A 25,205-nucleotide genomic window follows, 5' to 3' on the forward strand; every position below is an offset into this window, starting at 1 on the left:
CTACATGTAGTGAGATAGATATAGTTCAAGCTGAATCTGAAATCACACATTATATAAAGTTTAGCAACAAACAACCATGTGGACATGCGGCACCATTCAGAAGTTTAAATAAAATTAAAAAAAAAGAAAGCAGGGCTGTGCCAATCCTGTCATTTAGAAGCAATTTAGTTTCATGTACTAAAAGAAATTGCTGAGTCAGAGGTAAATTACTGCATCCCATCAATTAGGTGCTAAGCAGGAAAGCCTCAGGAGTTGCCTCTGCAGGGGCTATCACAGCTGCAAATACAGGTCAGGTAAGAGAAAACTGATTGAACAGCTCAAGAATCACACAGACAAACCTAGCTGGGACCACTAGCTGGCTATCAAGTATTCCAAAGGTGAATCCCAAACTAGTTGTGAAGAAAATTAAAGGATGCCAATTCCTATCCAGAGATAGCAGACTTCTCTCCAAAAATGTGTAGCAGGCTCTGACAGTGAGGAGAGTCAATTCTTGAACCCATTTTGAGGCTGGATATGCAAGGGAAGAAGGGATGTATCTCCTTAGAGCAGAACACAATACACCTAAATTGGGCAGCATATACTGGGGCCAGACTGGGAGGCCCTGGCCCTGCTGGGGTGGGGTTTGCTGTGTATCACAGAGGAGTTCTGGGGTATTGTTTGACAGTTTGTTCCAAATGGAGCACGTTTGATTTTACCTACATCATTTCCATCTCATCCTCCCTGTTCCAACACTTCTGGGAACTCGGGCAGTGGAGGAGATGACACCGTGCTTTGGGAATACATTTGATTGGGATTAATTGTGTTACAAGGTCCTCTAAATGGACATTTCAAGCTGCTTTTTTTAAGGGAAAGTGGGCAAGTTCTCAAAATCATTAGCAGATTTTCCTACAGGTCATTTTTTCTTTTTTTTTTTTTCCTCTCAGTGAAGTGTTTTCCATGAAGTCCTATTTGTGAAACAGGGAGTTGGAGCTTGGTTTGCCTTTTGGTGGAAAGGCACAACTCTGTACCCAAAAGAGGTATCTCAAGGCAAGTACTGAACACAAGCAATGTCAAAAAAAGCAACAAAGTGCCTACAGCAACAAACAGCATCGTTTGCAGCAACGATGTGGCACAGCACGGTTGGTTCTCCGCACGCTCACGGAAGTGCTCCGACTACAAACACACTGAACGTCAACGGGGGCTAATGCTACCGCCCAGCTCCACAGCCCTCCATCCCTCCCTAGTCCCTCCACCTCAGGCCAGTCCAGGCTTCCTGCTAGCAGGAACGTGGGCTTGCAGAAATGGCTCGGGCATTTCTTGCCACAGCCAGGTCAGGACTGGCCTCCTTCCCGCTGGGACGGAACATAAACTGGGGTTCAAGGTTACCAAACCTCTTATTGCTGCAGTAACACGACCGCTCAAACCAGTTTATATCATCCTTTTGGACAAGATACTTTATGTGTTAGATGAGAAATAATTCCTAGTACAAGGGACCCAAGAAAACAAAGTGTAGTCCAAAACCTGCACTGATTATCCAAAGTGAGTATTTCCTCTGAACACTAACTAGGGCTACAGCTGACAGACCTTCCCAACAACTCCACATTAGCAGTAGCATTATAAAACTTTTTAATGGTATTATGTGCTTTACAGCAGGCTCTCTTTGGTATAAATATTCTATCACCAAGCTAGCAATATTTTACACGACACATCTGCTATTCCTGTGGGGGAAGGTAACGCTACACTAAACCTAATAAAAGTGATTGCACGTATTTAATCACTTCTGCAATATTAGACTAAACATTCCAATGCATTCCCAGCACTACCTTATCCGAAATGCACTGACAGACACTAACAGTACATGTGCCATTTCAAGGGAAAGCTTCAAGGGGACATCGCTTCACTGGGAACAAGAACGGAGCTGGGATGAGAGCGGTGACAGGGAGAGGGCTCTGCACCATCCTGCTGCTCTGGCTGGGGGAGCTGGGTGGGTGAATTGCTTCAATTCGACGGGGGCTTGCTGGTCCCTCGTAAGGCAAGCTCACTGTAAACTCTAGTCACACTACATCATCATTTAAGGCACTACAATAAGGGGACACACCAAACAACTCTTCATCACACATACCTGTGCAAAACAAATCCAAGGTATCCTTTCCTCTCGTGAAGCTCTACTCCTCTCTCAGTGCTACAGTGATGAGCTCTAACCATTGCATTATATCACATACATTCCAACATGAATCAATTCATTTTGGTTTAAATACAAAGGATACAACACTTCCATCCCCAGGAACGTTTAAGAATTAGACAAACACTAAGTACAGAGTTCAAGTATAATCACTACACATTTTGATTACAAAGACAGAACATTTGGGGTTAGCAGGAAGTTTTGCTTGTTATATTTTTCTAATCAATATGTACATATTTCATTTTCTGTAAAATATTAAAACACCACCAATACAAAACTTCTAAAATAGTTTTAAATTCAGTAATAAACTTTAAAATCTGGATTTTTTTTTCATTTTTTCTTTTTCTTTCTCTTTTTTTGTCTTGTTTTTTCTTTTTTTTTTCTCTTGCAATTCCTACATGCACGTACTGTTTACAAGTCTTATTAAGAGCGCTTTAGAGTAGCTGCTGACATATCCAGGAGGATACGCTCACAGGAGTATAAAAAGCTGTACACATCAATACAGTGATGTTTCATTGTATTTCAAATTCATCTCCCTCCTAAATGAATCACGTGAGGCAAAAATATTAAGAAAAACAGAACAAAGCAAAGCCCTGTGCTTCTGTGAAGGAATCCAGCTCCATTATAGGGCCAGCATCTAATAAGCTGCAGAAACCAAATTTTAGAGCAATGCTGCATTATTCACTCTCAACTGGAGAAAACAACAACAACACCTTGACAGAGCTGCTGAGCTCTGTCACACAGTGAGATCCTGAATACAGTTTGAACCACTTGGAAGAATTCTGCAACGAACACAACAAAAATTCAGCTGGGTTATGGAGAATTTTCAAGAAAACAAAGCAGACTCCAGGGTTTACAGGACTCCTGAATGTATCGTGTTGCTGGCATAAGGCAGCTGCCCCTACCAGTCCTTAAACAAAGCAGAGGAGTAAACAAAACACCTTTGACAGAAACATATGTGGAGATGTAATGGCTTTTCAGAACCAGCAATTTGTTAAAGACAAAGTGAATAAGAGAACAGATGTTAAAATAGTAAATCTGATTTTAAAACTGCCCCAGCAACGTAATGAGAAAACATGCACTACATTTTTAGTGGCAACGTGGATTTGTGCAAGCTGCTAAAATAGAATCTGCAAATCTTTTTGTTTAAGTTACACAAGTTAAAAAAGACATCAGGATCTGTCTTCTGAGACACCGATTTGACACCCCTTTTGATTAGCATAACAGACTGATTTAAATAAATGTGACCATGAATTTTTTAAAAGCATCTATAAAAAGTAAGTAAAATTTAAAAAAACTTAATTAGTGACCCTCATACTGGTAACAAAGCATGCTGCTCAGTTAGTGACTGAACTCACCAGAGACATTTGGGAACAACATACAACCAGATCAGGGAGAAACACAAACCAGGCAGTCACTCCCAGGCAAAGGTTCACCTGAAATCCTCTCCAGCCTCTCGGGCCCCTCGCAGGACAGTGCTTCACTGGGAACTACAAGTAGGAGTACTGGTTGATCTTGGTGGGGCTCAGCGGGTATCCAGTGTAAATAGCAGATCCTCTGGAAGCACCAATATAGGACTGGGGGGCGAACTGGTGTTGGTACTGGGCCGGGGGGACGTTGGCAGACGTCAGCAGGCTGGGCCCCACGCTGACAGGGACCTGGTGCACCAGGGTGCTGGGGTGGGCAGCGTAGGTGGTGTGGCGCGACGAGCCCTGAGGGGAGAACAGGTGGGCGATGGACGTGGTGGAGCCCAGCGTGGCAGCACTGCTGGGGGCATAAGTGTACATGTGGGGCTGGCTGGACAGGTGGGCACTGGCCGTGGCTGCTGCCAGGTGGGGATGCACTGGGCTGCTGTGCTGGAACGTGTAGGGAGCCTGAGAAATCGTTGACGTGAGGGGGGCCACGTAAGCTTGCTGCCGGCGTGGGACAGCGTTGCCGTTTCTCTCCTGGGAGGCCAGCACTGTGGTTTGCTGGTTCTGCAAGGGGAGGGAGGAAATGAGGTTAGTGGTCATGCTCAGGTGAGCAAGGGGCAGCCAGAGCCCCCTGATGGACACCTCCATCCCCCCCGACACGCCTGCGGATCTGAGAAGGTGACTGCACTTCCATGGGGACAGAGGTGACGCTTCTCCTCTGCCCTGGGGCCAAAGTGCCACTCGGGGGCTACCACAGCTGGACAAGTGCAGGCAGGTCCTAGATCTGACCCAGCCCCAGAACTCCTCACACATCTACTCCTCTGCACATTGGGAGGGTGGCAGCAGGGCCGCCCCGTTTCAGCACCACAAAACCTGTCTGGTGCCCACGCCAGAAGGGAACTGCAGGGATAACAACTCCCTCTCCTCTGAGAGGCTGCTGCAGTGTGACCCAGAGATCAGAAGTCCTGACACGAAATGAAGTGAAACCAACCTTTTAATTGAAACATTCAAAGATCTCGGGTGCCAATTGTTAGTTTGAGAGAGAAAGTCCAGTCTTAACCTACTGGTTGGAACTCTGTGAGGTCTAGAGAAAGGTAAAGAACTAAAGAATTTCCTCATACTGTGCCTTCAAAGTTACTCTAACTCAACAGCTGGACCTTGGTGTCACCCTCCCAAGTGGCAAGAAGGACCTGCTGTAAGTCAGGTGTGACAAGGAGCACAAAAAGAGACTGTGGAGACAACCACACTTCCTTCTCCTGCCCTCTGCTACGGGAACAAATCCTTTGCCTTGAGAAACCTCCCTGTACTCCCCACAGAGTGTGTCCTACCCTGCACCACGCCAGGACAGAACCAGCTCCGAAGAACTAGCCCTTTCAACTACTGATCCTCTTGCAAGGCAGCCTTCCTCCCTGGCCCAGACGTTCCTAAAGCAGCTCTGACACATCCCCAGGCCAGCAGAGGCAGTGGGCTCACCTGGCTGAGGTTGAGGGGCTGCACGCCGTTGGTGACCACGCGGTGGGAGCGGTACCCCGTGGGCGTGATGCAGCATCCTGACGACTGCCCGCTCACCGAGGCCACTGGCTTGGTCTTACTGCTGCTGCTCAGGATGCCTGCAAGATGCCACAAGCTCAGTCCACTCCTCCCCTCCCCACGCTGGTGGTAACCAGCTCTGGGCACCAAACTGACTGTTTCTGCCACAGAGACTTTGCCGTAATTACGATTTCAAACGTGACTAAGAAACCATCAGGAATGGTTACAGATCTTCCTAAATGCAGACAAACGTAAATGAAAGGTAAATCTATCAATGACTATGAAAACAGACCAGGGCTTTCAGAACAGCAGCTGTGAAACCTAAAGCTGAGAAAGACCCACTGTGTAAAGTCCAAAACTGCAAGGATGAATGTGTCACAGGGACAGGAGAGCACCTGAGCCTTGGCAAAGCACACTGAGATACCCACCTGAAGCCTGGGTGGCTACGATGCAGTCATTGAGCTGCATTTTCAGGGGTGGGACGATGATGGTGCGGGAGCTGGAGCTGTCAGCAGCAGCTCTGCTGGGCAGCTCCAGGGCCCCCCCAGTGCTCCTGAGCGAGGACAGGGGGTCTGGGGCATAGGGGCTGCTCAGGGACGAGTCCGAGTCAGGGGAGTCGTTGACAGTGACGTAGCTGATGACGTTGGATCTCTGCTTCATACCCAAACTGCAGGGGGAAAAAAGACAAAATACAAATGGGAAACGTTCTACCTTTGCCCACCAGATTACAGATCTCCCTGTGGGATCTCACACCCTCCCTCCTTGTCAGATAAAACTCAGATTAACTGCAGGCACAACAACACCGAGATGTGATGGGGAATATTCTGCCTTATGCGGCTCTTCTGAGCCTGCCCAGGGCTCTCACATTGTGTTCCCCTCTCTCCCTGATGCGTGAGCTGAGCCCAGCACAGCCCAAATGAACACCCCACCTGGCAGGTTTGTATTTGCTGTCCTCCTCCTCATCAGTGTCGCTGCGGATGGTGATGACACTGACAGGGGGGCTCGGAGTGTCAGGGATCACGATGGGCTGGTGCTGCTCCTGCACAGGGACGAGCACGTTGGAGGAGGAGGAGGTGGAGCGCAGGGGGCTGCTCCCGATCAGAGAGTACACTTGGGTGGGCACAGGCTCCAGAGATGAGCTGGGCCTGCAGGGAGAGCACAGCAGGGTTCAGCTCCGGCTCAGAGGCTCGGACAAACAGCATTAGGAACATGCAAGCATGAACATACACACATGAACAGGACCCCAGTGCACACACTCAAACAGCAAAGTGCCACAGACACAGCCAAAGGCACTTGGGGATGCTCTGAATGGCACTGATCCACCTGGACACTGCCAGAAACTGCCACCCCTCGTTCAGCACTTCTGTCACGTGCACTGCTATGGCACCAACACCCCAGGAGTGTAAAACCCCTCTGATCAGGACAGCAAAGCACTGGGTCAACCATGGCTTGCACTCACTGAAATTAATGTCATTTAAATCAGCGACAACAGCACAAAGGCTTTTTCCAAGACATCTTTAAATGCAATTGTAGCACAATAAAGTTACACCCTCAATGCCTCTGTGATCAGAAGATGCCTATTTCACACCAAAAGGCAACGTCCACAAACAAGCTCATGGCTTTTCTAGGACTGGGGAAGGAAGCAATGGAATCCTTACTTGGCTGTGCTCGGTGCTGGCTGCTTGTTCTTCTTTGCTGGCACATTGCTGCTCTGCTGCTGCCTCACAACATGAGCGACCCCAACATTCAGAGGCTGTGCTGTGGCCAGTGTCACGTGGTTGGTCAGCAGAGATGGCTGTTGCATGAGAGTGCTGTACTGATTTCCATGGGAATGTGCATTCCTGGAGCAGAGAAGAAACAAGAGACCCAAATCCCATGACTACACTGCAGGAACCACGAGCTGCAGCGAGCCCCTGAGGGGAAGGGAGACACTGTGGGCTCTGTGATGGATGTATTCCCACTTGGCAGGGAGCTGGAGCTCCTGCAATCCCTACCTCCAGTCAGCCAGCTGCTGGCTGCTGCCGATGGTCTCTGGGATCACGGCTGCCGGCTGGACAGAGTTGTGCAAAGCAACCCCTGGGAGCTGCTGCCAGGTGGAAGGGAGCAGGATCTGCTGGGTTCCCCCCGGCCAGGCCTGCTGCAAAACAACAAACACAGACACGAGGATCACTAAGGCTTCGGTTCCTGCAGGGGCAGGCAGAGATTTGTCCAAGCAATAAATGCACTGGGGTGGATTGTTAGCTTGCAGAGATACAGCTCCTCCTTGCATGTTTTCCCAAGGGCAAGAAAACCAGAGGAATGAGCTTCCCCAACATTTTGCTGATCTCTTTTATCGCCGCTGTCACCTGGAGAAAACCGTGTTTATATTGTGCTGCACATACAGCCAGGTATTGCACTGCCAGGTGCAGCAGCAGCGCTCGGGACTCGTTCTGAACGTAAACTTACACACTGTTCTGCTGAAAGGTCCCAAAATATGAAACCAATTTGGTCCTTTCTGCTTTTCTGCCTTGCAGGCCTCACATTGAGAGAGCTGAGATGGTGCCATTATTGTGGAAATTCACCCACCTCAGCTGAAGCATTTAAGAAAAGCCACACCGAGGGATAATTTAGTTACATGAAGGCAGGTTCAATTCATTAATATTATCAATGCTCCCATCCAAATAAATTTGACAGTGTATGATTTCCATGATTTTGATAATACATGGCTTTCTCTGATGCAGCTTAAACTGCAAAACCTGTTGTTTCAAATTCAGTATTTCTGCAAGCAACAGATCCACTAAGTACAAATAAATACCAGATCCGAACAAGAAGCCTTCAAAGCAGAGAGCTGCTAAAACCTCTGCCAACATAAGCGGAATATTCATAACAATAACATTGAAAAAATAAAAAATAAAAAGAGAAATATGTTAAAAGTCACACCATGCGTCTTTCCAAAAGCCAACACCTGCACAAGACAAAGCAGAGAGTTTAATACAGCAAGATATAAATTCCCAATGAGAGGCAGAAATCGGGCCTTCCAAGCGACGAACTGTTTTGACAGAGGAAGGACAAAAATATGCAAAGCTTAGCAAATGGCTAATGCAAACTCAGGGGAAGCAGCAAGGGAGAAGTGTTGGAAGCACTAAAGGTGAGCAAATTCACGCCAAAGGCTCCCAGAATCCAAACAGAACTAGTCAAGTCCTCCAGAAAACTCAGAATGCAGGCTCAGAGTCTGGAGACAGCCGGCTCTGATCTCCACTGCTGTACAGGGGAGTTCAACCTCAAGTCCACTGCACACACACAGCAGAACAGAATTTGCCTGTTGAATCAAAGCCCAAATACTCTTTGGAAAACATCACTACCAACTCACTTGTGTCCCAAGCTCTGCTATAGTCACCCCTTGCTGTTTTTGGAGCCCAGATTGCAGCCTTTCAGCAATCAAATTCAACAGGAGGAAAGAAGAAGCACCCCTGGGTCTGTTTAGCTCAGAGCTGCGACCAGGAGAACCCCACTCTCCTGCCTTCCCATCCCCAGAACCAGGGAGCAGCTCACTTGGTTCACAAGAACTCAAATGAGTGGGTTTAAATTTCAGGACAGGTATGACTCGAGCAAATTCCACTTCAGCAGAGGTCTCCCTCTCGGAAGAAAATGACATTCAAACTACCACTTTAAAGCCACAAGAAACAACATGGTTCACACAATGGAATGTGCTTTGAAGGACATGTGAAGATACCAGCACTTCAGTGCACTGCAATGTTTTCATAAGCTTCACTGATCTGATTCTGGAGTTTTACAATGACTTCTTTGTGGCACTTGCAAAGTTGTTCTGATGCAGGTGCCAGAATACGGGAGAGGATAATTTTGCAAACGCACATTTCTTAAAGGTGTTTTCATTCCCTTCCCCCATCCTTTTTTAAAATTGTTCCAAATTACCTAAAAGCTAGCTATTGCCATTTTGGATAACAGAGCTCACCTTTAATTTCAACCAAGAAATACAGATCAACTGAAAGTATCTGTGAGGAACAGAATCTTTATTTGGATGAAACAAGCTACGTGCGACTGGCTATAAATAACAAAAGGCCAGAAAATTATTGTCAATGTTCAAGAGAGGTTAAGAGAAATCAACTGCTAGAGCAATACATTAAAGGATTTGCTGTCATTAGGGATTTTAGCCTGTGCTTAATGATCTGAAACATTTCTCCATACAAAGCAGCTTTACACGTGTTGCAAACAAAATATGGAGCTAACTTGCCAAGTAGGTCAAATTCTGGCCATCCAGGTACCTGTAGCAGAGTCAAGCTAAAGACTGATTCCTTTGTATTCCACAATCAAAAGGCAAAGATAGGAGAGTAAGTGAAGAACAAGAGTGATTGCAACTCTTCTAGGGTCTAGTTTAGAAGAGCTGTCAATACTAGGCTAGCAAAGGTAATAGTCAATGGATCTGGATTCTTTACAGAGCCACACTAAACGTCAGAGTCAGACAGTGCTTCAGCAATGTTGGGGAGGAAAACAACAAGACATTAAGATGTAGCAAGAACACAGCCACAAGATGGCACATGCTTCCATGCCCTCTGCAAGTCTAAGTTAAAACAAAAACTCAGTTAGTGAACACAATCAAGGGAGGCAATTACCAGTACTGCAGCCGTCTGTTCGACCAGCGCCGGCCGGCCGGCTGCGCAGTTCAGGGTAAAGGGCACCGCATACTGCGGCGTGATGGTGGCTACTTGAGGATGAAGAGTTGCTACCATTAGTGGTGTACAGCTTCCCTGAAATGTAGATCAGGCAGTGAGTGAAACACACGAGCTGAGGCAGGTAAGTGCAGGTCAGTGCGCTGGGCGGCAGGGCCGGGCGAGGGGCACCGCGCCGGCGCGGAGGGAAGGGACGCACTGACACCAACACCAACGCCCAGACCCTGCACTGCTCCACAGGCACCTTCACGGCCCTGAGGAGAGCACGAGGAACCGGGAATCTCCAGTCCAGTGACACAGTTCAAAAGCCAAAACAAGTTGGGGAAAAATTTGGGGGCAGGACCTCTCCAATGACACAGTTCAAAAGTCAAAATGAGCCGGGGAAAAATCTGGGGACGGATGTCTCTCTGATGACACATTTCTAAAGTCAAAGTGAGTTCGGCTACTGGCACTTTACTGGGTGCCAGAGGGCAAGTGCCAGCCACGCTGCACTAGCCATGGCACAGACTGCACCCCGGGCAGCTCCCTGCACTTGCTGACAGACCTTCAAATCCACACACGGAACTCTCGAGAAAAGGTAAACTATGGGATTTCAGGGAAGGCACAGCAGGTCTTTGGTGTCATGAAAGAGCAAAGTGATCTGTGATGAAACCACCCAGACATGCATTAGTCCATCAAATGTCTAATTTAAATTAGATTATCGGTGTACAATTTGCACTCCTGGATTCAGGGGGGCCTTCAAGTGGATTCTGCTTTTTGGATACCGTGACCTGCATCATTAATGCTAAAGACACCAGCAATCGCAGAATGCCACCTAAATATTTGGACTGAACAAACTAAAAATTACTCCTCTACAAGGTCAGTAAGTGCAATATACTGCCTGAAGAGTAAAACTAACAGAGTTTGTGTAAATGCCAGCAGAAAGTAAAACTGTGCAAATAAATAAAAATGCACTTAATTATAAAGGCAACTATAAATTTTCAGTGAATAAAACTTGTGAATCACCAGGCACTTATTGTACATTAAAGGATTACTTTCTGGAAATTAAAATGGCTTTAATTTATGACACATTACTAATATTTGAAACAGCATTTTTAGAATTATTTGTGAATTTTGGTATTGCATGTTGCTTAAACTGCAAACTGCAGAAATAGGTATGTCATTGCTACACAATAATTCACACTAAGAATGTAACTAGCTGAGAAAGATTCAGAAATAATTTTGTTGATTTAAAGATGAAATTTTAGCATGAGTAATCTGTGTTGTCACCTCTGTTTACCGGGATCTCACTTCTCACAGCAATGATTTCTCCTGCCACATTTCTAAAGTGTAGGCAAAAATGACCAGCACTGCCTTACAGGCAGTGTCCATGCCTGAAAAATACAGCCTGTTTTTAGCAGCTGAAAACCACATATTTATTCCCATTATTAAATCAAACTCCTAAAACCAGGGAGGCACATGACATAAAATAGCTCAGACTTTAAATATTCAAGAAAAACAAAACAAAACAAGAAAATACTGTCTCAGAAGTGACCTGCATTTAACCTTTCAGTGTGTCCTGAGAACCCCCTGCACTCAGGCAGGTTCTCCAGGATGGAGGAATTGCAGTTGAGCCTTTGAGGGGTTTGGGGTGTTTTTTTTTTACCTGTGTGAGAACTCCAGACTGGATCTGCAGTGGCTGTGCTGCAGGTGCTTGTGGCACAATTGGGACAGCATTTTCCATCCTGACTGGGAACCCAGAATGCTTTGTAGTTGCCTGAAGTCCAGCTGTGGAGGACAAGACACATCACTCAGCAGCTGCACTATTCTTTCATTTGTTTCCAAAAATCAAATTCCTACTAGGTAAGGGCAGGTGATAGGGTCGGATTAAGGGATAGAAAAGCTTTGACAAAATCCCAGTAAAACACCAGCTGAAGTAAATACTTCTGCACGCTGGGATCCTGCAGGGCCATGATGGACAGCCAGCCCTCACCAGCTCAGCTCTGTGGAGTCTGGTTTGCAGAAACAGTAACACACACTCCCAATTCCAACCTGCCTGAGACAAGCTGAACGTTCGAGCCTTACACCATCAGTTCCCACGTCACAAATAACCCTCCAGACTAAGACAATCCAGGTATCAGCATACCTACAGAACCCTGAGGATGAACAGAGCTGCCTGTGCCAAGCTCACTGACCCACAACCTGCGACAATCTGCTGGTAGCAAAAACCTGCATCAAGGTTGTGAACTGGGGCTCAAACACCAGGTATTTACTCTTGAGATAACAAACACAGCAAGACACACTGATTTTCAGGCAGGTCTGGCTCCTCTGTTCCCTGCTTTCTGTGGAATGCTGCTGTGTTCAGTTTGGGGGGAAAAACTGGTTGAGCAACCAGCTGGAGCCTGCAACCCAGGCAGGCAAGATGCTGTCACCTGTTCCAGCACGACCTGGAAGGGAATCAAGCTGCCTGCACATGTCTGACCTGGTTCTGCACCTCCACCCCATGTGACACCCACAGAGAGCTCTGCTCTAGTCAGGCTTTTCTCAGTTTGGTGCAAATCACAACTTCTCCTGCCTTAACTGGCTGAAAGCTCAGCATCACACAAAGGGTTCTTGGCTTACTTTGAAAAGCAGGGGGACAAACAATGAAGGTTTGCTGGAAGGGGTCTGTCTGTGTGCAGATCTGGGTGGTTCCAGGCTGCAGGGAAACGCTCTGCTGAGCCACTCCTGCCACTGGGGCTGCAGAGGATGGGTACAGGGCAGACTGGTAGTTGAGCAGGGAGACGTCCGAGTTGGCCAGGGAAAGAGTAGCAGCAGCAGTGGAATTGGAAGCCAACACACTGGCCTAGAAAAAAAAAAATCACTTATGTCCTGTAATTTTATCTCTCTTTGTTATAAAACAAGCAACAGGAACCATCAATATTAAACTAGGAGGAAAGTACCTGGAAAATGTTTGAGGTAAAAGGTTTAAGACAACACAGAACAAAAACCATGAATTGCACCCAATTAACTTATGTTGCTGAACTGACAAATTTTCAATACGTGAAGTAAAGAGGCTCCTTGGACTGAGTTTTGGAGAATTAGACTTTGAGACAAGACTATGAATTTTGGAGAGTAGCTTAAAATTTGCCCTAAAGGCACCAAATCAGCCTACTCCATGTCTTTGACTAGGATCAAATAGGTGGAAGATGCTATACCTGGTTGTGTACTGTGTTGAGCTGGTTGTTAAAGCTCATTGTCAGGTTTGTGCTTGTGTTAGGAGCAACGTGAGTGGTGAAAGGGCTCTTGATCTGATTCACTGTATCATACATGTTCACTCTTCTCTTGCAGATCTCCATGTTCTGAAAGCAAGATTTCACACTGGAACAGAATGACAGAAGGAAAACATCAGATTTGTAAAAACAGGACACAGATGTGACAGATTCCCAACTTTAATGCTGTTGCTTTAGGTTTAGGTTCTTTTAAACCAACAAAGAATGTCCTAAAACATGAAAAGGAAGCTTATGAACATTCCATTCCTTACACATGCCATTGCTATTTTCAGATCAGCCAGGAACTGCAGAAAATAGCACTGACAGAAAGCTGGGAAATGCTGCTCTGTGATTCCAGCAAATCCTGAAACAAAACAACCCATCCAAGGGAGCTTACTGGTTACTGTGGGGGAAGTCCAGCAGATGTGCCATTGTAACAAACGAATGGTTCAAAGTCTTCAGTGGAGTAATTCTCTTATCTGCATCAATTGTCAACATTTTCTTCAACAAATCAATGTATTCCCTTCGGTCAGCCTTCTCTGCCAACATGTCAGTCCCTTCTAAGTCTGTAGACATATTCACCTGGAAAATCAAATGGGAGCAGTTCACACGAGCATCAAATTAACTGCTGCCTAACAATTCAATAACCTCACATCACACAGAAATATTTATCAAGCATTTCTGTCTCTTAGCCAGACCAATTCCAGGTATTACAGTGCTAACACACTGCCTTTCCCTTGCTCGTTCTAGGGGAGAAAGTCAAACTTGCACGTGGAATTCTCTTCTCAACAGGGAGTTGGGTCTATTCAAAGGGACCAACCAGGCTTCATTCTCCACTCACTGACAAAATGCCCTCGTGTTTTGGGGGAATCTGTAAGGGGCTGCAAGCCAGAATGATTCCACTTTCTCTGCACAGATGTAACCTGGGGGTAACAGCTACAAAAGCGACAGAAATTTGATATTTAACATTTAAGGCCTCATGATATTAAAACCACTCAGATATTCCTTCATTTTACCTCTAAAGAGAGAATGAAAATAAGAATGATCTGTAGTTCTTGTCACTATTTCCAAAGTCTAATAAGAGGTTTAATCCTACAAACATTTGAAGGGGCTCAGCTCTCCTACTGCTCTACTATACTGGGAACAGGCTGGGCACACTCCTGCTAACACACATAAGAAAACACAAAACATTTCAAACAGGTTCATAATTAACATTCTGACTGTTTTTAATCCACTGATTTCTGATGCCAATTGGCACCACTGTAAACCTCCATCAGTGCTCTGAACTGGCAGTGGAAGAGGACTGGCTCCTCCAGCACAGGAGCCTCATTTTTAGAGATCCCCCAAAAAATGAAAGTTACTAAATTATATATGGAAAATTAATGAGTTATCTGTGTCCCAAGATCCCCACACACCTGCGCCATATCATCCAAACAGTTGAATATATATTTCCTAGCTTCTTTTGATTTTATTCCTGTTTCCAACTCATGTTCTTCTGGGGTCTATAAAAGAAAACATTAGTATCAACTGAGATATTGAGTATTGATAAGGAAAAAGCAGCAAGAAATTGCTGAGGCAGATGATCAATTGCTGCTTTCAGACACACCACACACCAGCAGCTCAAACCCAAAGAGCCCTGGGATCCCATTCCCCCAGCTGGAAAGATCATTCATTGCAAAGCTGAATTAACAACAGGATGACTTCATTTCAAGGCTTCCTTGGGTAATGCATTAGCCAAAAGAACTGAAGGTTTCTGATTTAGGAAGAGAAGAGGCTATAAATATTTTAAATCCCTCTTCTACAAAGAAGAAAGGCAAAATTCCCTTCTTTTTTGCTGCTCAAAGGCAAATCCCTAAATCCCATTCTTTCCTGTCCTCTGCCAACCCAAAACCAGATTCCTGTTAAACTAACAAACCCATCACAAAATACTCCATATTTTACTGGTTGGATTGTCGGGAGATGACAACAAGATGACACACTTCCCTGAGAATGAGCAGCCCATAATAAGCACCCATTATCTCACTGATGGAACACCCACCCTTTGCTGGTGCTATCATCACTGCTGCTTTTGCCAGAGCAGCACCAGGAGCTCTGCAGAGCTCCTGCACTCCCAGACCCCAGCCAGCCACGTTCCAAAGGCAATCCTCACTCACAGTGTTGTCACAGCACGCCAAAACTGGGTGGGAATTTCTATCAAATCCTCAACGAACAGAAGAGAACTGGGGATGGAAGAGACAGACAAACCTTGAGCCTCCACAGTGGGTATCCCAAATTTGGATCTCTGTTGAAAAACCTGCTTGTTTTCGTTCCTGCACTGAGAAGATACTCCGCTGGAAGGCCTTGAGTTTGTGAAATATAACGAATCTAGGAAAGAAAATTACAAGAGTGAGCACTCCCACCATGCAGAATTCACAGCTAACAGGAAATTACCTGCAAAGAAAGACTGCCCAGATATGCAAAACTGCAGAATTAAAGGGACCGTCTCAAGTATTTATAAAGCCACTTTTGCAATCACACAAAAATGTTAGGTTTTAAATGCATCTTCCTTATTTTATGGAAATATTTTTTGCTAATGTATATGCAAGCAGACTGTAGGTTTTTAAGACAATAAACAGTGTAGGAAATACATATTTTGAGGAGAAAAATACCGCAGAATTTATCATGTATGTATAAATAATTAAAGGCATGATTATCCAAGCAACAGTGCTCTGCCTGCCTACACAATACACCAGGCACACAATTTCAGAATAACATCATGGCAAAGCTCCCACTGACCAAGAAACCCAGACCAAATATCCTCAAACACATCTAATAGACTTATTTTTACATGTTAAAAAAAAGGGCTCAGAATTTTGGAAGATGCGCCTGAATCCTTGTGGTGGTATTGATAAGACACTGGTAAAGAGATAACAAATAAAAAGGTATGCTCAAAAGGAAAGAAAATAGCAAATTTATTAATAACTCCACAGTGTTAAGGTAACTATGCCTTGATCAAACCGTCAATTACAGATCCTTTACACATCCTTAGCATTTCTTATTTGCCAAACTCCTGCTATGCCACTGTGCCAAAACAGGGCACTGCCACAGCTTGAGATCACATGAATTTATGGGCTCACTTTCCAATTAAGCCAAGGTGGATCCATGTGTCTGCACGTGAATATTTCTTGTATCTACACGATAGTTCAGGTAGCAGTTCTATTTTTACAGGACATAACTTTTGCTTTACAGCCAAAAGGTGTTCAAAAAAATAGCTGTAAATCCCATCACAGGCCATGAACTCATTCCTGGAGAGGTCCTCTCACAAGTTCCACCTCAAGTTTCACTTGCTGCTGCAGAGTCTCAAAAAACATGAAAGCCAAGTCATCCTCAGTCTTCAAGGGAAATTCAGACATCAAAATGAACTCCGTGAAGTCACACCTCACGCTGCCTCACAGAGGGCTGCAAAATCCTGTCATTAAGCAATGGAAAAAGCAGCTCCTCCCCAGCCACCTACAGCAGCAGATAAGGTTCTCAGAATCACACAAAACTCAGTGCACAAGGAAACCACCAGGCCCTACCTCAGCTACTTTCTAACTCATTCTGCTCATTAAGGTACCACTGCGTTTCCTTCGGAAATTTACAGTGCTGGGAAGACCGTGTAAGACACTTAGTAAGTTTTCATGTATTTTATCACATAAGGAAACCCATACCAAGCACTGCAACAAGATCCCACCATAAAAGCCCCAGTGGAAAAGCTACTCTGAAAAAAACCCCTTTCATAGACTTTTTGTCCTTTTATAGGCACTGACTAGGCCAGGTAATAATGCCAAGTATCCACAGAAAGGACTAATTAGTTCAAGATGCCTCTCAGAGTCTTGCCCTTGGATTCCAAAGACAGCTTGAGGTTCGCGCTTTGCATAAAAACTGAGGGTTGCTGTAGGTATTAACAGGGCAGAAATGATAGGTTTGCTCTGTCCCCACATGGAAAAACTGCCCTCATGGTGAAATTACAGAGGGTGTTTCACACCAGGACACGCACACCTCGCTTCTGCTTTGGCAGGAAGGTGTTTCAACAGCTTCTGGGTTTGGAAACCAGGGGTTAACTGCAAATTGGCCCCTTTTTTTGGGACAGGATACACTCGGCTCAAGTGAAAACACACAGAACTCCGTGCTCCCTGCCCAGAGACAATGGGAACATCACAGAGAGCAAATGAGCTCAGACAGCAGCAATGTGCACTGATGAAAGCCGATGCAGGACACGGGGGTCCAGGAGGGCTTGAACACAGAAGATCATGGTTCCATGTGAAGATCCCACATCCCCCACGTGCTCTCACCTGGTCGTACTCAGATGCTCCTGGATACAGAGGCCAGCCCAGAAACAGCTCAGCTATGACACAGCCCAGTGACCACATGTCAATGGCTTCACAGAACGGCAAACCCAGGATGATCTCGGGAGCTCTGGTAAGGGAAAAGGAAAGAAAAGGCCAAAGTCAAATCTTCTACTCTGAAAGCTGCATTTCCTCCCTGTAAACCATTCTGGGTAAAGCCCCTCTACACACAGGCAAATCTGTGTGAATAGAAATTATTAGCTTTAAAGCAGAAGTTGTTTCCTTGGGTGGCCTAATGGATCCCAACCTTTTTTTTTCACTTAGGTGGATTCTTTTATTGCCACGGTGCCCCCCACTTCCTAGGAGGCCTTTATATCACAGTTGCATAAAGCTTCTCCTTGAGTAATCAGTTTAATTACACTTGACAGCATGTGAGGTGTCCCTGAGACAGCACACAGCATCACAGAATTATGGAGAGACTTTCAAGATCATCTAGCCCAGCCTATCCTAACAGAACTGGGAAGAAAAGCTCTGGCAAACACAGACTTTTCTAGGAGAAGGTCTTGAGACCCCAGGTAAGCAGCTGCAGGAAGCTGCCTGCTTCATGTGGGAAAGAAGAGCACCTGCAGAGCCAGGAAAAGGAGCTCCTCAGAGAGCAGCTGGGTTTCTATCAGCAAGTTTTCATGCAGGGTTTGCTCACAAGAGTTTCGAGTCTAAAATGGATGCAGAGAGCCCAGCTGGAGGTTGTGTTTCAGGTTTCTGTGCACTCAACCACACCTAATGCAAAATGTACCTGTCTGGCCCAGCCTTTAAGGGGAGGTGATAAAAAAACCTCACACTCCAAGCAGGGTTTATTTCTCTAACAGGTTGGAATTTCAGGGAGACTTCTGTCTGGAGCTGACTCATAACACAGAAGGATGTTTTAGTACAGCTCTTCACCTACACAGAGTTCTGAAACAAACTGAGGCTGCTCCAGCAGGAGAAATTCTGGTCCTACATTTGCATAGAGCACAAAACCCCAGGTGCTGCGAACCCCAGGTGAGTTGCTGTGGGAATTTACCCTGGAAAGTACAGGAAATACAAAAGCCTTGACCTTCATCATGAATAACTAACACAGGAGCAAAGGAAGACAGAAAAGCCCTAAACTCCAGGCTATCCATTTCCTGGTCATGCCCCAGGGCTTGTGTGGCATTTCTGGTGTTACACTATGGATACTTCAGTTGTTAAAAAAGGCTCTGAAACCAGCTCTGATCCCTCTACTGAATTCTAAAAACCAGGGCTTGCATAATGTACAGGTGTCAGTAAATTTGACACTGCCCTCCTCGACTCCTCAGCCTCCCAACTGTCCATGGCAAGAAGTGACTCCCCAGTTAATCACCCTTTGTGCCACGGTGACACAGATACACCTTTTGTTTTGGGTGTCTACACAGGTCTCTCCTACACAAAGGCACTCAGCCCAGCTGCTCAGGCACAGGGCACCTGAGAAAGCACAAGATCAGAAAAGGACAGGCTGGATGGAGCCTGGAGCAACCTGGGATAGTGGAAGGTGTCCCTGCCCATGGCAGGGGAGGGATGAGATGAGCTTCAAGCTCCCTTCCAACCCAAACCAGTCTGGGATTCTATAAAAAAGATAAACAGCCGAACCAGCTGCCTGTTGCAGTGAGGTCACATTTATTCTTTATTATTCAGATTTTATTATGTCTCAGCTCCCAAAACCAGAGCCAAGACAGACCTCCAGTAATCAGAGTAATAGATCATTCAAGCTAAGACATAATGACACTCTCCACTCAACACTGATCTGTTTCTACATCAGTGTTGTTCTTGTTTGGCTGTCCCTGGCAGTTGACTTTGGAAAGGTTTCTCCCATGTGAAAATATAAAATGATTGTGCAAGTACGAGCAGTAGCTGATATTTTAATGCTGACTGTCCTGCTAACATTTATATTTTAAGGAAATATGCTAGAATGGGTACAATTTTCTACAGGCTAAGAGGTGCAAACCAGAGGCATCTCTTTCTTCACAAGAAGAAAAAGTACAATTCATACATTTACACAGGAGTCCTCCCTGCCATTACTTTATGTGACATCATCAGCAAACTGCACTGCCCCTCTTGATTATCCTGATGTAGGAATTTCCAATTCAGAAAGGACCCAGACCTGTCATATAAGGCGTGCTGCATTTGGACTGGCAAACAAACTAAAATATAGATGGCTTGTGGAATATGCAGAGCGTGCTAATCCTTCTCTCGTGTGCTAAAACCCCCCCACCAATTCCAATGCAAACAGAGATTGGTGGCAGTTTGTTGGTCTTTCACTCCAGGATGGAACAGACTCACATATTCCTAGACCTCCATACCATGATGATAGCAAGCTGAAGTCTTGTATTTTATTCCCTGCAACTAAATAAAGGAACTTCTCATGAGCCACCTGATTTCGTTCTGGTTGCAGGACAGGGCTGGGAAATCAGAATTTCCCCCATCTCCTTTTACACCACTGCAATTAGCAGCCCTATGAGATGTGAGCTGAACCAGCACAGCAGGCAGAGGTCACTTCCACAGATGCTCTGCCAGAGATTAAAGTGATTTTACCATCTTAAGCTCTTTGAAATAAAATCAACAACACTCTTTGCACAGATGCTTGCCAAGCACTGCCTCCCAAAGCTGACAAATACACTCAGGCACTCTCAGAAGAGAAAGGACTCACAGCAGCCCCAGAAAACTGCAAGACCCCCTCCCAGCATTTCCAAACACCCCATGTTTGCACCTGTGCTTTGGGACGGTGGGAACACAGCGCCTGTGCAAGTGCAGCAATGCAGGGAGCAGCAGGGCCAGCACGGAGCTGGATGAGCAGAGTTAGACCTGGCAGCAGGCATTGCTGCTCCCCAGGCCAGCGTGGCTGGGACAGAAGTAGGTCATGGAGCCCAAAGCAGAGGTGAGAAATGGATACTCCTGCACTCTGCAGCTCCCCCAGTGCTCAGGGCCATCTTCTCATGGCCCAAACTCTCCAGTGCTACAGTCTGTGCTCCACACTGGCCCACAGGCAGCACCATAATCTAATCCTAGATTATGGATTTTAGTAATCATCACCATCAGACTAATTACATATCACTAAATACTAGATTTCCACATCACAGCATTCTTCACTCCAGCCAAGCAGACAGTCCCACGCCACCTAATCCCAGGTTATTTGCCTTTCTGGCAGTCAGTCACCCCAGGGAGCTGAAGGGGCTGGAGTCCAGTGCCCCACACACAGATGGAGCAGGAATTTCCCTCCCTGCAGCCCCTGGAAGATTCTTATCACCTCCCACTGCTTTTCCTCAGCTAAATCTGTTTTCTGAGATACCAGAAAATGGAGAGCACCATGGGCCTCCCCAAACTGCTTTGCTGACACATGTGGCAAGTCAGATAGAGCAGATTCTTGACCAGTGGTCACCTCTTTCCGTGCAATAACAACAAAACTGATGATATATTTTAGAGAGTGAGTGTTTTTACAGAGCTGTGGGGCACAGGGGACAACTGCACTACAAAAAAACCCCCACACCAATCAATAGCTTAGAATTGGAAAGATTGGTACCAACAAGCTGAACAAAGATCATGAGCAATGGATTAAGAAAAGTCTGTATCACATGAAAGGAATGTCACGGAAAGCTGGTACTGGGTGTTAGTCAAAAAGAAAAACAACACAAAAACAAAGGGAGCAAGCACACGGGGAGCATGAGGGATGAGCAGAGCAAACCTACAATAAGCCAGGCTTTAAAACTGAAGTGAGCAGCCAGGGAAGACATCAAACAGGGCAGAGACACAGGGTGGGGTGGAGCGGCTCAGTCCTGTCTGGTCCCAGCTGGAAGGACTAGATACTAGCTCTGAGTTTTGCGTCAAGTGAGCTCACATTCCACCCAAAGCAACCCTGACAACACAGCACAGACTCTTCACGGCCCTTTGAAGCCAGAAGTTCTTTCTGCATCCATTTATTGAAGTCTGCTGCTACTTAAATTCAAATACAGACTTAACAGAGCCAAGCTGGAGGAATAATTGAAAGAAACAGCACAGCTTGCTTTACGCACAGTCTCTGAGTTTTAACGTTTCTGGCCATAACTTATTTTTAATTCTTGGGCAGGAGTAGGGTAGAAGACATCTCCACATATTGCCAAGGGAAGCAGAGATCTTTCTCATCACCGCTCTAAGGGAGCTGCAGGTCTCATGAAAGGATGACTTAGCCAGGGTTGACACAGGAAGTCATGTGCTCCTGAAGGGGGTTTAGACAAAGATGAAGAATCAAAAGCGAATAGAAATTGGCATCCCTTTGACTTCTCTCCCTTCTAAATGTCCAAGGTTAATGGACTAGTTTCAGATCCTAGCAGACAACCTCAAATGCACTACTTAACACTTCTCCAGTCTGCCACTTCATACAGTGTCACAAGCCAGTGTTCAGGGTAAAATCAACTTCGTGCACTGACCTGGGGGGGAAAGGAGGGTGCTGGGCTGCAGATTAGGCCACCCTAAGGCAGATATTCTATTTATTTACATCCAACTTTCAGAAGAAATCTCCAGGAAACATGCAGAGCTGATGATTTCCTGCTGCCCCTCAGCTGGGGTTAGACAGGAAAGCTCAGTGTCTGTAGAAGGAAGCCCCAGCAGGATCAGCCTGACCCGGTTCAGTGAGCAAGGGCAGTGCTTACCTGTAATACCGTGACTGCAGGTACGTGGAGCACACGGCCTTGGACACGTGGCTGGCTGACCCAAAGTCTATCACCTTCACTCTGTAGGGCTGGCGTGCAGGATCCACCAACATGATGTTCTCTGGCTTCAAATCAGCGTGGATCAGACCCAAGCTCTTCAGCTTCATCAAGGCAGTAGCCACTTGCTGCAGGATGGGCCGGATGTATTTCAAGGGCAACGGACTGAACTTGTTTTGCTTTAAGAAATCATATAAGTTCTGTTCCAGCATCTCGAAGACAAGGCATGTATGATTCTTGTGTTGAAAGCACTCGTAGGAGCGGACAAAGTTGTACTCGTCGGCATTCTCACTGCTCAGGCGAGACAGGATGCTCACCTCGATCTGGCCCTGCCGGGCGTAGGAAGGGTGGTTCTTCAGGATTTTGATGGCTACAATCTCCTTCGTGCTACGTTTCCAACATTTCGCCACCTGCCCGAACGTCCCCCGTCCCAGGAATTCCAAGACCTCATAGCTGTTGGTCATAGAGCACAGGATCTCATGCTGGACCAGCTGATAATCTCCCTCCCCACTGGAGCTGCTGCTTTTCGTGGTGACCGTGGTGGTCGTGGCCGCAGCACCCACCGCAGGTCTGTTTTGCAGCATGAGAGGTGGATGTTCCTCAATGATCTGCACACTACCGTTGCTGTCAACCTCTTCACTTTTCCTTTTTAATCCACATTTTTGGTATGGTTCCAGCAAAGAAACGTTGCTCCTGTGGGTGATGGTCTGGCTGCTCTGGAAGGACGCTGTGGCGCTGCTGCCGGTGCTGTCGGCCGCGGTGACCACGATGTGCTCAACGGAGGGAGCGGGGAGAAGGAGGTTCTGGTCGTAGGCAGGGATGCTGAAATTGGCTACCTGATGAGAGGAGCTGGCTTGCCCTTGAGCTGCTGGGAGGTTTTTGCTGTGGGTATAATACTTGTCACTACTGCTCTGTCCTGAAACATCCCAGACAGACGGCTCCACTTTCAGTTTCTTGGCACTGCAGAAGGCACTCGAGGATACTGACGGAGGGGAGAACACCTGCAGCTGTGAGGCCATACCTGGAAAGGAAGAGGAGAACCCATAAGGGGCAGCAGGTTGGGGTGGACAAAATCCTCTATCTGCACAAAACCCAGAATGACAGAACCCCAGTGTTTTTCTGAGCACCATGTGGTGCCCACCACTGAGGAAGGGAACCTCTGTAACTGCTGCCCCCAAAGGCATCACTGAGCGAGGCTGTACAGCGGGATTACTGCATTTGAGAAGCACACAGCTCTTTATCCAGATCTCTAAGGGCTAAAGGAGTACCCAGGACACGACAGGAATCACAGAGTCAATTCACTTGGAAAGACCTCTGAGATCATCGAGTCCAACCTGGTGACCAAATACCACCCTGTCAACCAGACCGAGCACTCCGTGCCACGTCCAGTTGCTCAAACACCTACAGGGACGGTGACTCCTCCAGCTCCCTGGGCAGCCCGTTCCAGTGTCTAAGCAGTGAAGAAATTCCTCCTATTGTCCAACCCAAACCTCCCCTGGCGCAGCGAAACACTCTGTGCTCTCTGTGCTCTGGTCCTGCCGTTCGTTTCCCGGGAGAGGAGCCCGACCCCCACCTGGCTACACCCTCCTCGCAGGGAGTTGCAGAGAGCGATAAGGTCGCTCCCGAGCCGCCTTTTCTCCAAGCTAAAAAAACCCCAAGCACTGGAGAAAACAATACGGAGGATCGGGGGAGCGCAGGAAGTGGGAAGACCCTGCGAGAATCACGATCCCGTCCCCAGGCCTGTTTCCCAGGCACTGCAAAAACGGAGTCGGTGGGAAACCCAACCCCGGCAGGCCCAGCCTCCCCCCGGGGCAGCGCCCGCCGCGCGGCCCGGAGCGCCGGGAGCGGAGCCCGCCGTTACCGGGGCTCGTTACCGGGGCTCGGGCCCGGCCCCGCCGCCGCCGCCCCGGCCCTCCCCGGCCCGGCGCAGCCCCGGCGCGGGGGAAGGGGCGGGCCCGGGCCTGCCCGCCCCGCCGGGCCCCGCCGCCCGCACTCACCGCCGGTGGGGGGTTCTCAGCCGCGGGCCGGACCTGCCTGGGGGACACGCGGGGGTGCGGAGCCCCGCAGCGGGCTCATCATAGCCCCGCCACGGCCGCCGGCCCGGCCCGCTCGGCCCGCGCTCGCCGGGGGGAGCCCCCAGGCCGCTCCGCCGCCGCCGCCAGGCTCCGCCGCGCCCTCACGGCCCGGCCGGGCTCCCCCCGCCCCGTCCCGCCGCCGCCCCGGGCCCGAGCGCCCCCGGCCCCGCCGCGCTCCCGCCGCCGCTCCGGGCCCCGAGCGCCCGCACAGGCCGAGCCAGCCGAGCCCCGAGCGGGCGAGCGCGCACGTGACCGCGGGGCGGGGCGGCCGCAGGAAGCAACGGGGCCGGGCCGGGACCCGGCGGGGCGGGACCGGGCCGGGGAACCGAACGGGACTGCACCGGCAACCGAGCGGGACCGGGCCGGGGAACCCAACGGGACAGCACCGGCAACCGAGCGGGACCGGGCCGGGGAACCCAACGGGACTGCACCGGCAACCGAGCGGGACCGGGCCGGGCCGAGGAACCCAACGGGACTGCACCGGCAACCGAGCGGGACCGGGCCGGGGAACCCAACGGGACAGCACCGGCAACCGGGCGGGACCGGGCCGGGCCGGGGAACCCAACGGGACAGCACCGGCAGCCGAGCGGGGCCGGGCCGGGCACGGGAAGCTCAGCCGGGCTGCGCTCCGGGTGTCAGAGCAAGGCCCAGGCTCTGCTCCGGGACCCAGCGATGGCACCAGAGGAACGAGCAGGAACTGATGCTCAGAAGTTCCACCTGAACATGAGGAAGAACTTCTTTCCTGTGAGGGAACAGAGTGCCCTGAGAGGCTGTGGAGAATCCCTAATTGGAGATATTCCAGAGCCATGTGCCCTGAGAGGCTGTGGAGTCTCCCTAATTGGAGATATTCCAGAGCCATCTGGACACAGCCCCGTGCGCTGCAATGACCCTGCTGGCACAGCGAGGTGGGACCAGGTTGGATGATTCCAAGAAGGGATTTAGTCCAGTCTGGTCACCATCACCCACTCAAGAACTTCACAGCATTTCAATTCAGCCTTTTCCAAAGTCAGTGTTACAGAGACGTTTATTTGCTTTCTTGCAAAAGTTGATGACATTTAAAAATAACAATTACAAATAATCCTACCAAAAT

General features: G+C 48.0%; 1 protein-coding gene across 9 annotated transcripts in view; it reads right to left on the reverse strand.

Moving 5' to 3' along the window:
• Window positions 1-24,366, reverse strand: part of HIPK1 (homeodomain interacting protein kinase 1) — a 24,794-nt gene extending 428 nt beyond the window's left edge. The window contains exons 1-16 of one of the 9 annotated variants that reach the window (XM_068173094.1): window positions 24,038-24,366; window positions 21,984-23,061; window positions 17,314-17,437; window positions 15,245-15,364; window positions 14,416-14,502; window positions 13,398-13,582; window positions 12,947-13,109; window positions 12,372-12,594; window positions 11,416-11,537; window positions 9,714-9,848; window positions 7,098-7,237; window positions 6,762-6,944; window positions 6,033-6,248; window positions 5,520-5,770; window positions 5,047-5,183; window positions 1-4,137 (exon numbers count right to left, since the gene is read on the reverse strand). The exon at window positions 1-4,137 is cut by the window's left edge and continues 428 nt beyond it. In XM_068173094.1, coding sequence (XP_068029195.1) covers window positions 3,652-4,137; window positions 5,047-5,183; window positions 5,520-5,770; window positions 6,033-6,248; window positions 6,762-6,944; window positions 7,098-7,237; window positions 9,714-9,848; window positions 11,416-11,537; window positions 12,372-12,594; window positions 12,947-13,109; window positions 13,398-13,582; window positions 14,416-14,502; window positions 15,245-15,364; window positions 17,314-17,437; window positions 21,984-23,059 — 3,648 coding nt within the window. In that variant the 5' untranslated portion in view covers window positions 23,060-23,061; window positions 24,038-24,366 and the 3' untranslated portion in view covers window positions 1-3,651. Of the gene's footprint in view, window positions 4,138-5,046; window positions 5,184-5,519; window positions 5,771-6,032; window positions 6,249-6,761; window positions 6,945-7,097; window positions 7,241-9,713; window positions 9,849-11,415; window positions 11,538-12,371; window positions 12,595-12,946; window positions 13,110-13,397; window positions 13,583-14,415; window positions 14,503-15,244; window positions 15,365-17,313; window positions 17,438-21,983; window positions 23,062-24,037 lie in introns of all 9 variants that reach the window. The other 8 variants (XM_068173101.1, XM_068173102.1, XM_068173093.1 and 5 more) reach the window with 8 other exon arrangements.
• Between the last annotated feature and the right edge of the window lie 839 nt (window positions 24,367-25,205).

The sequence above is a fragment of the Anomalospiza imberbis genome, chromosome 26 (assembly GCF_031753505.1).
Source record: "Anomalospiza imberbis isolate Cuckoo-Finch-1a 21T00152 chromosome 26, ASM3175350v1, whole genome shotgun sequence".
Classification (NCBI taxonomy): Eukaryota; Metazoa; Chordata; class Aves; order Passeriformes; family Viduidae; genus Anomalospiza; species Anomalospiza imberbis.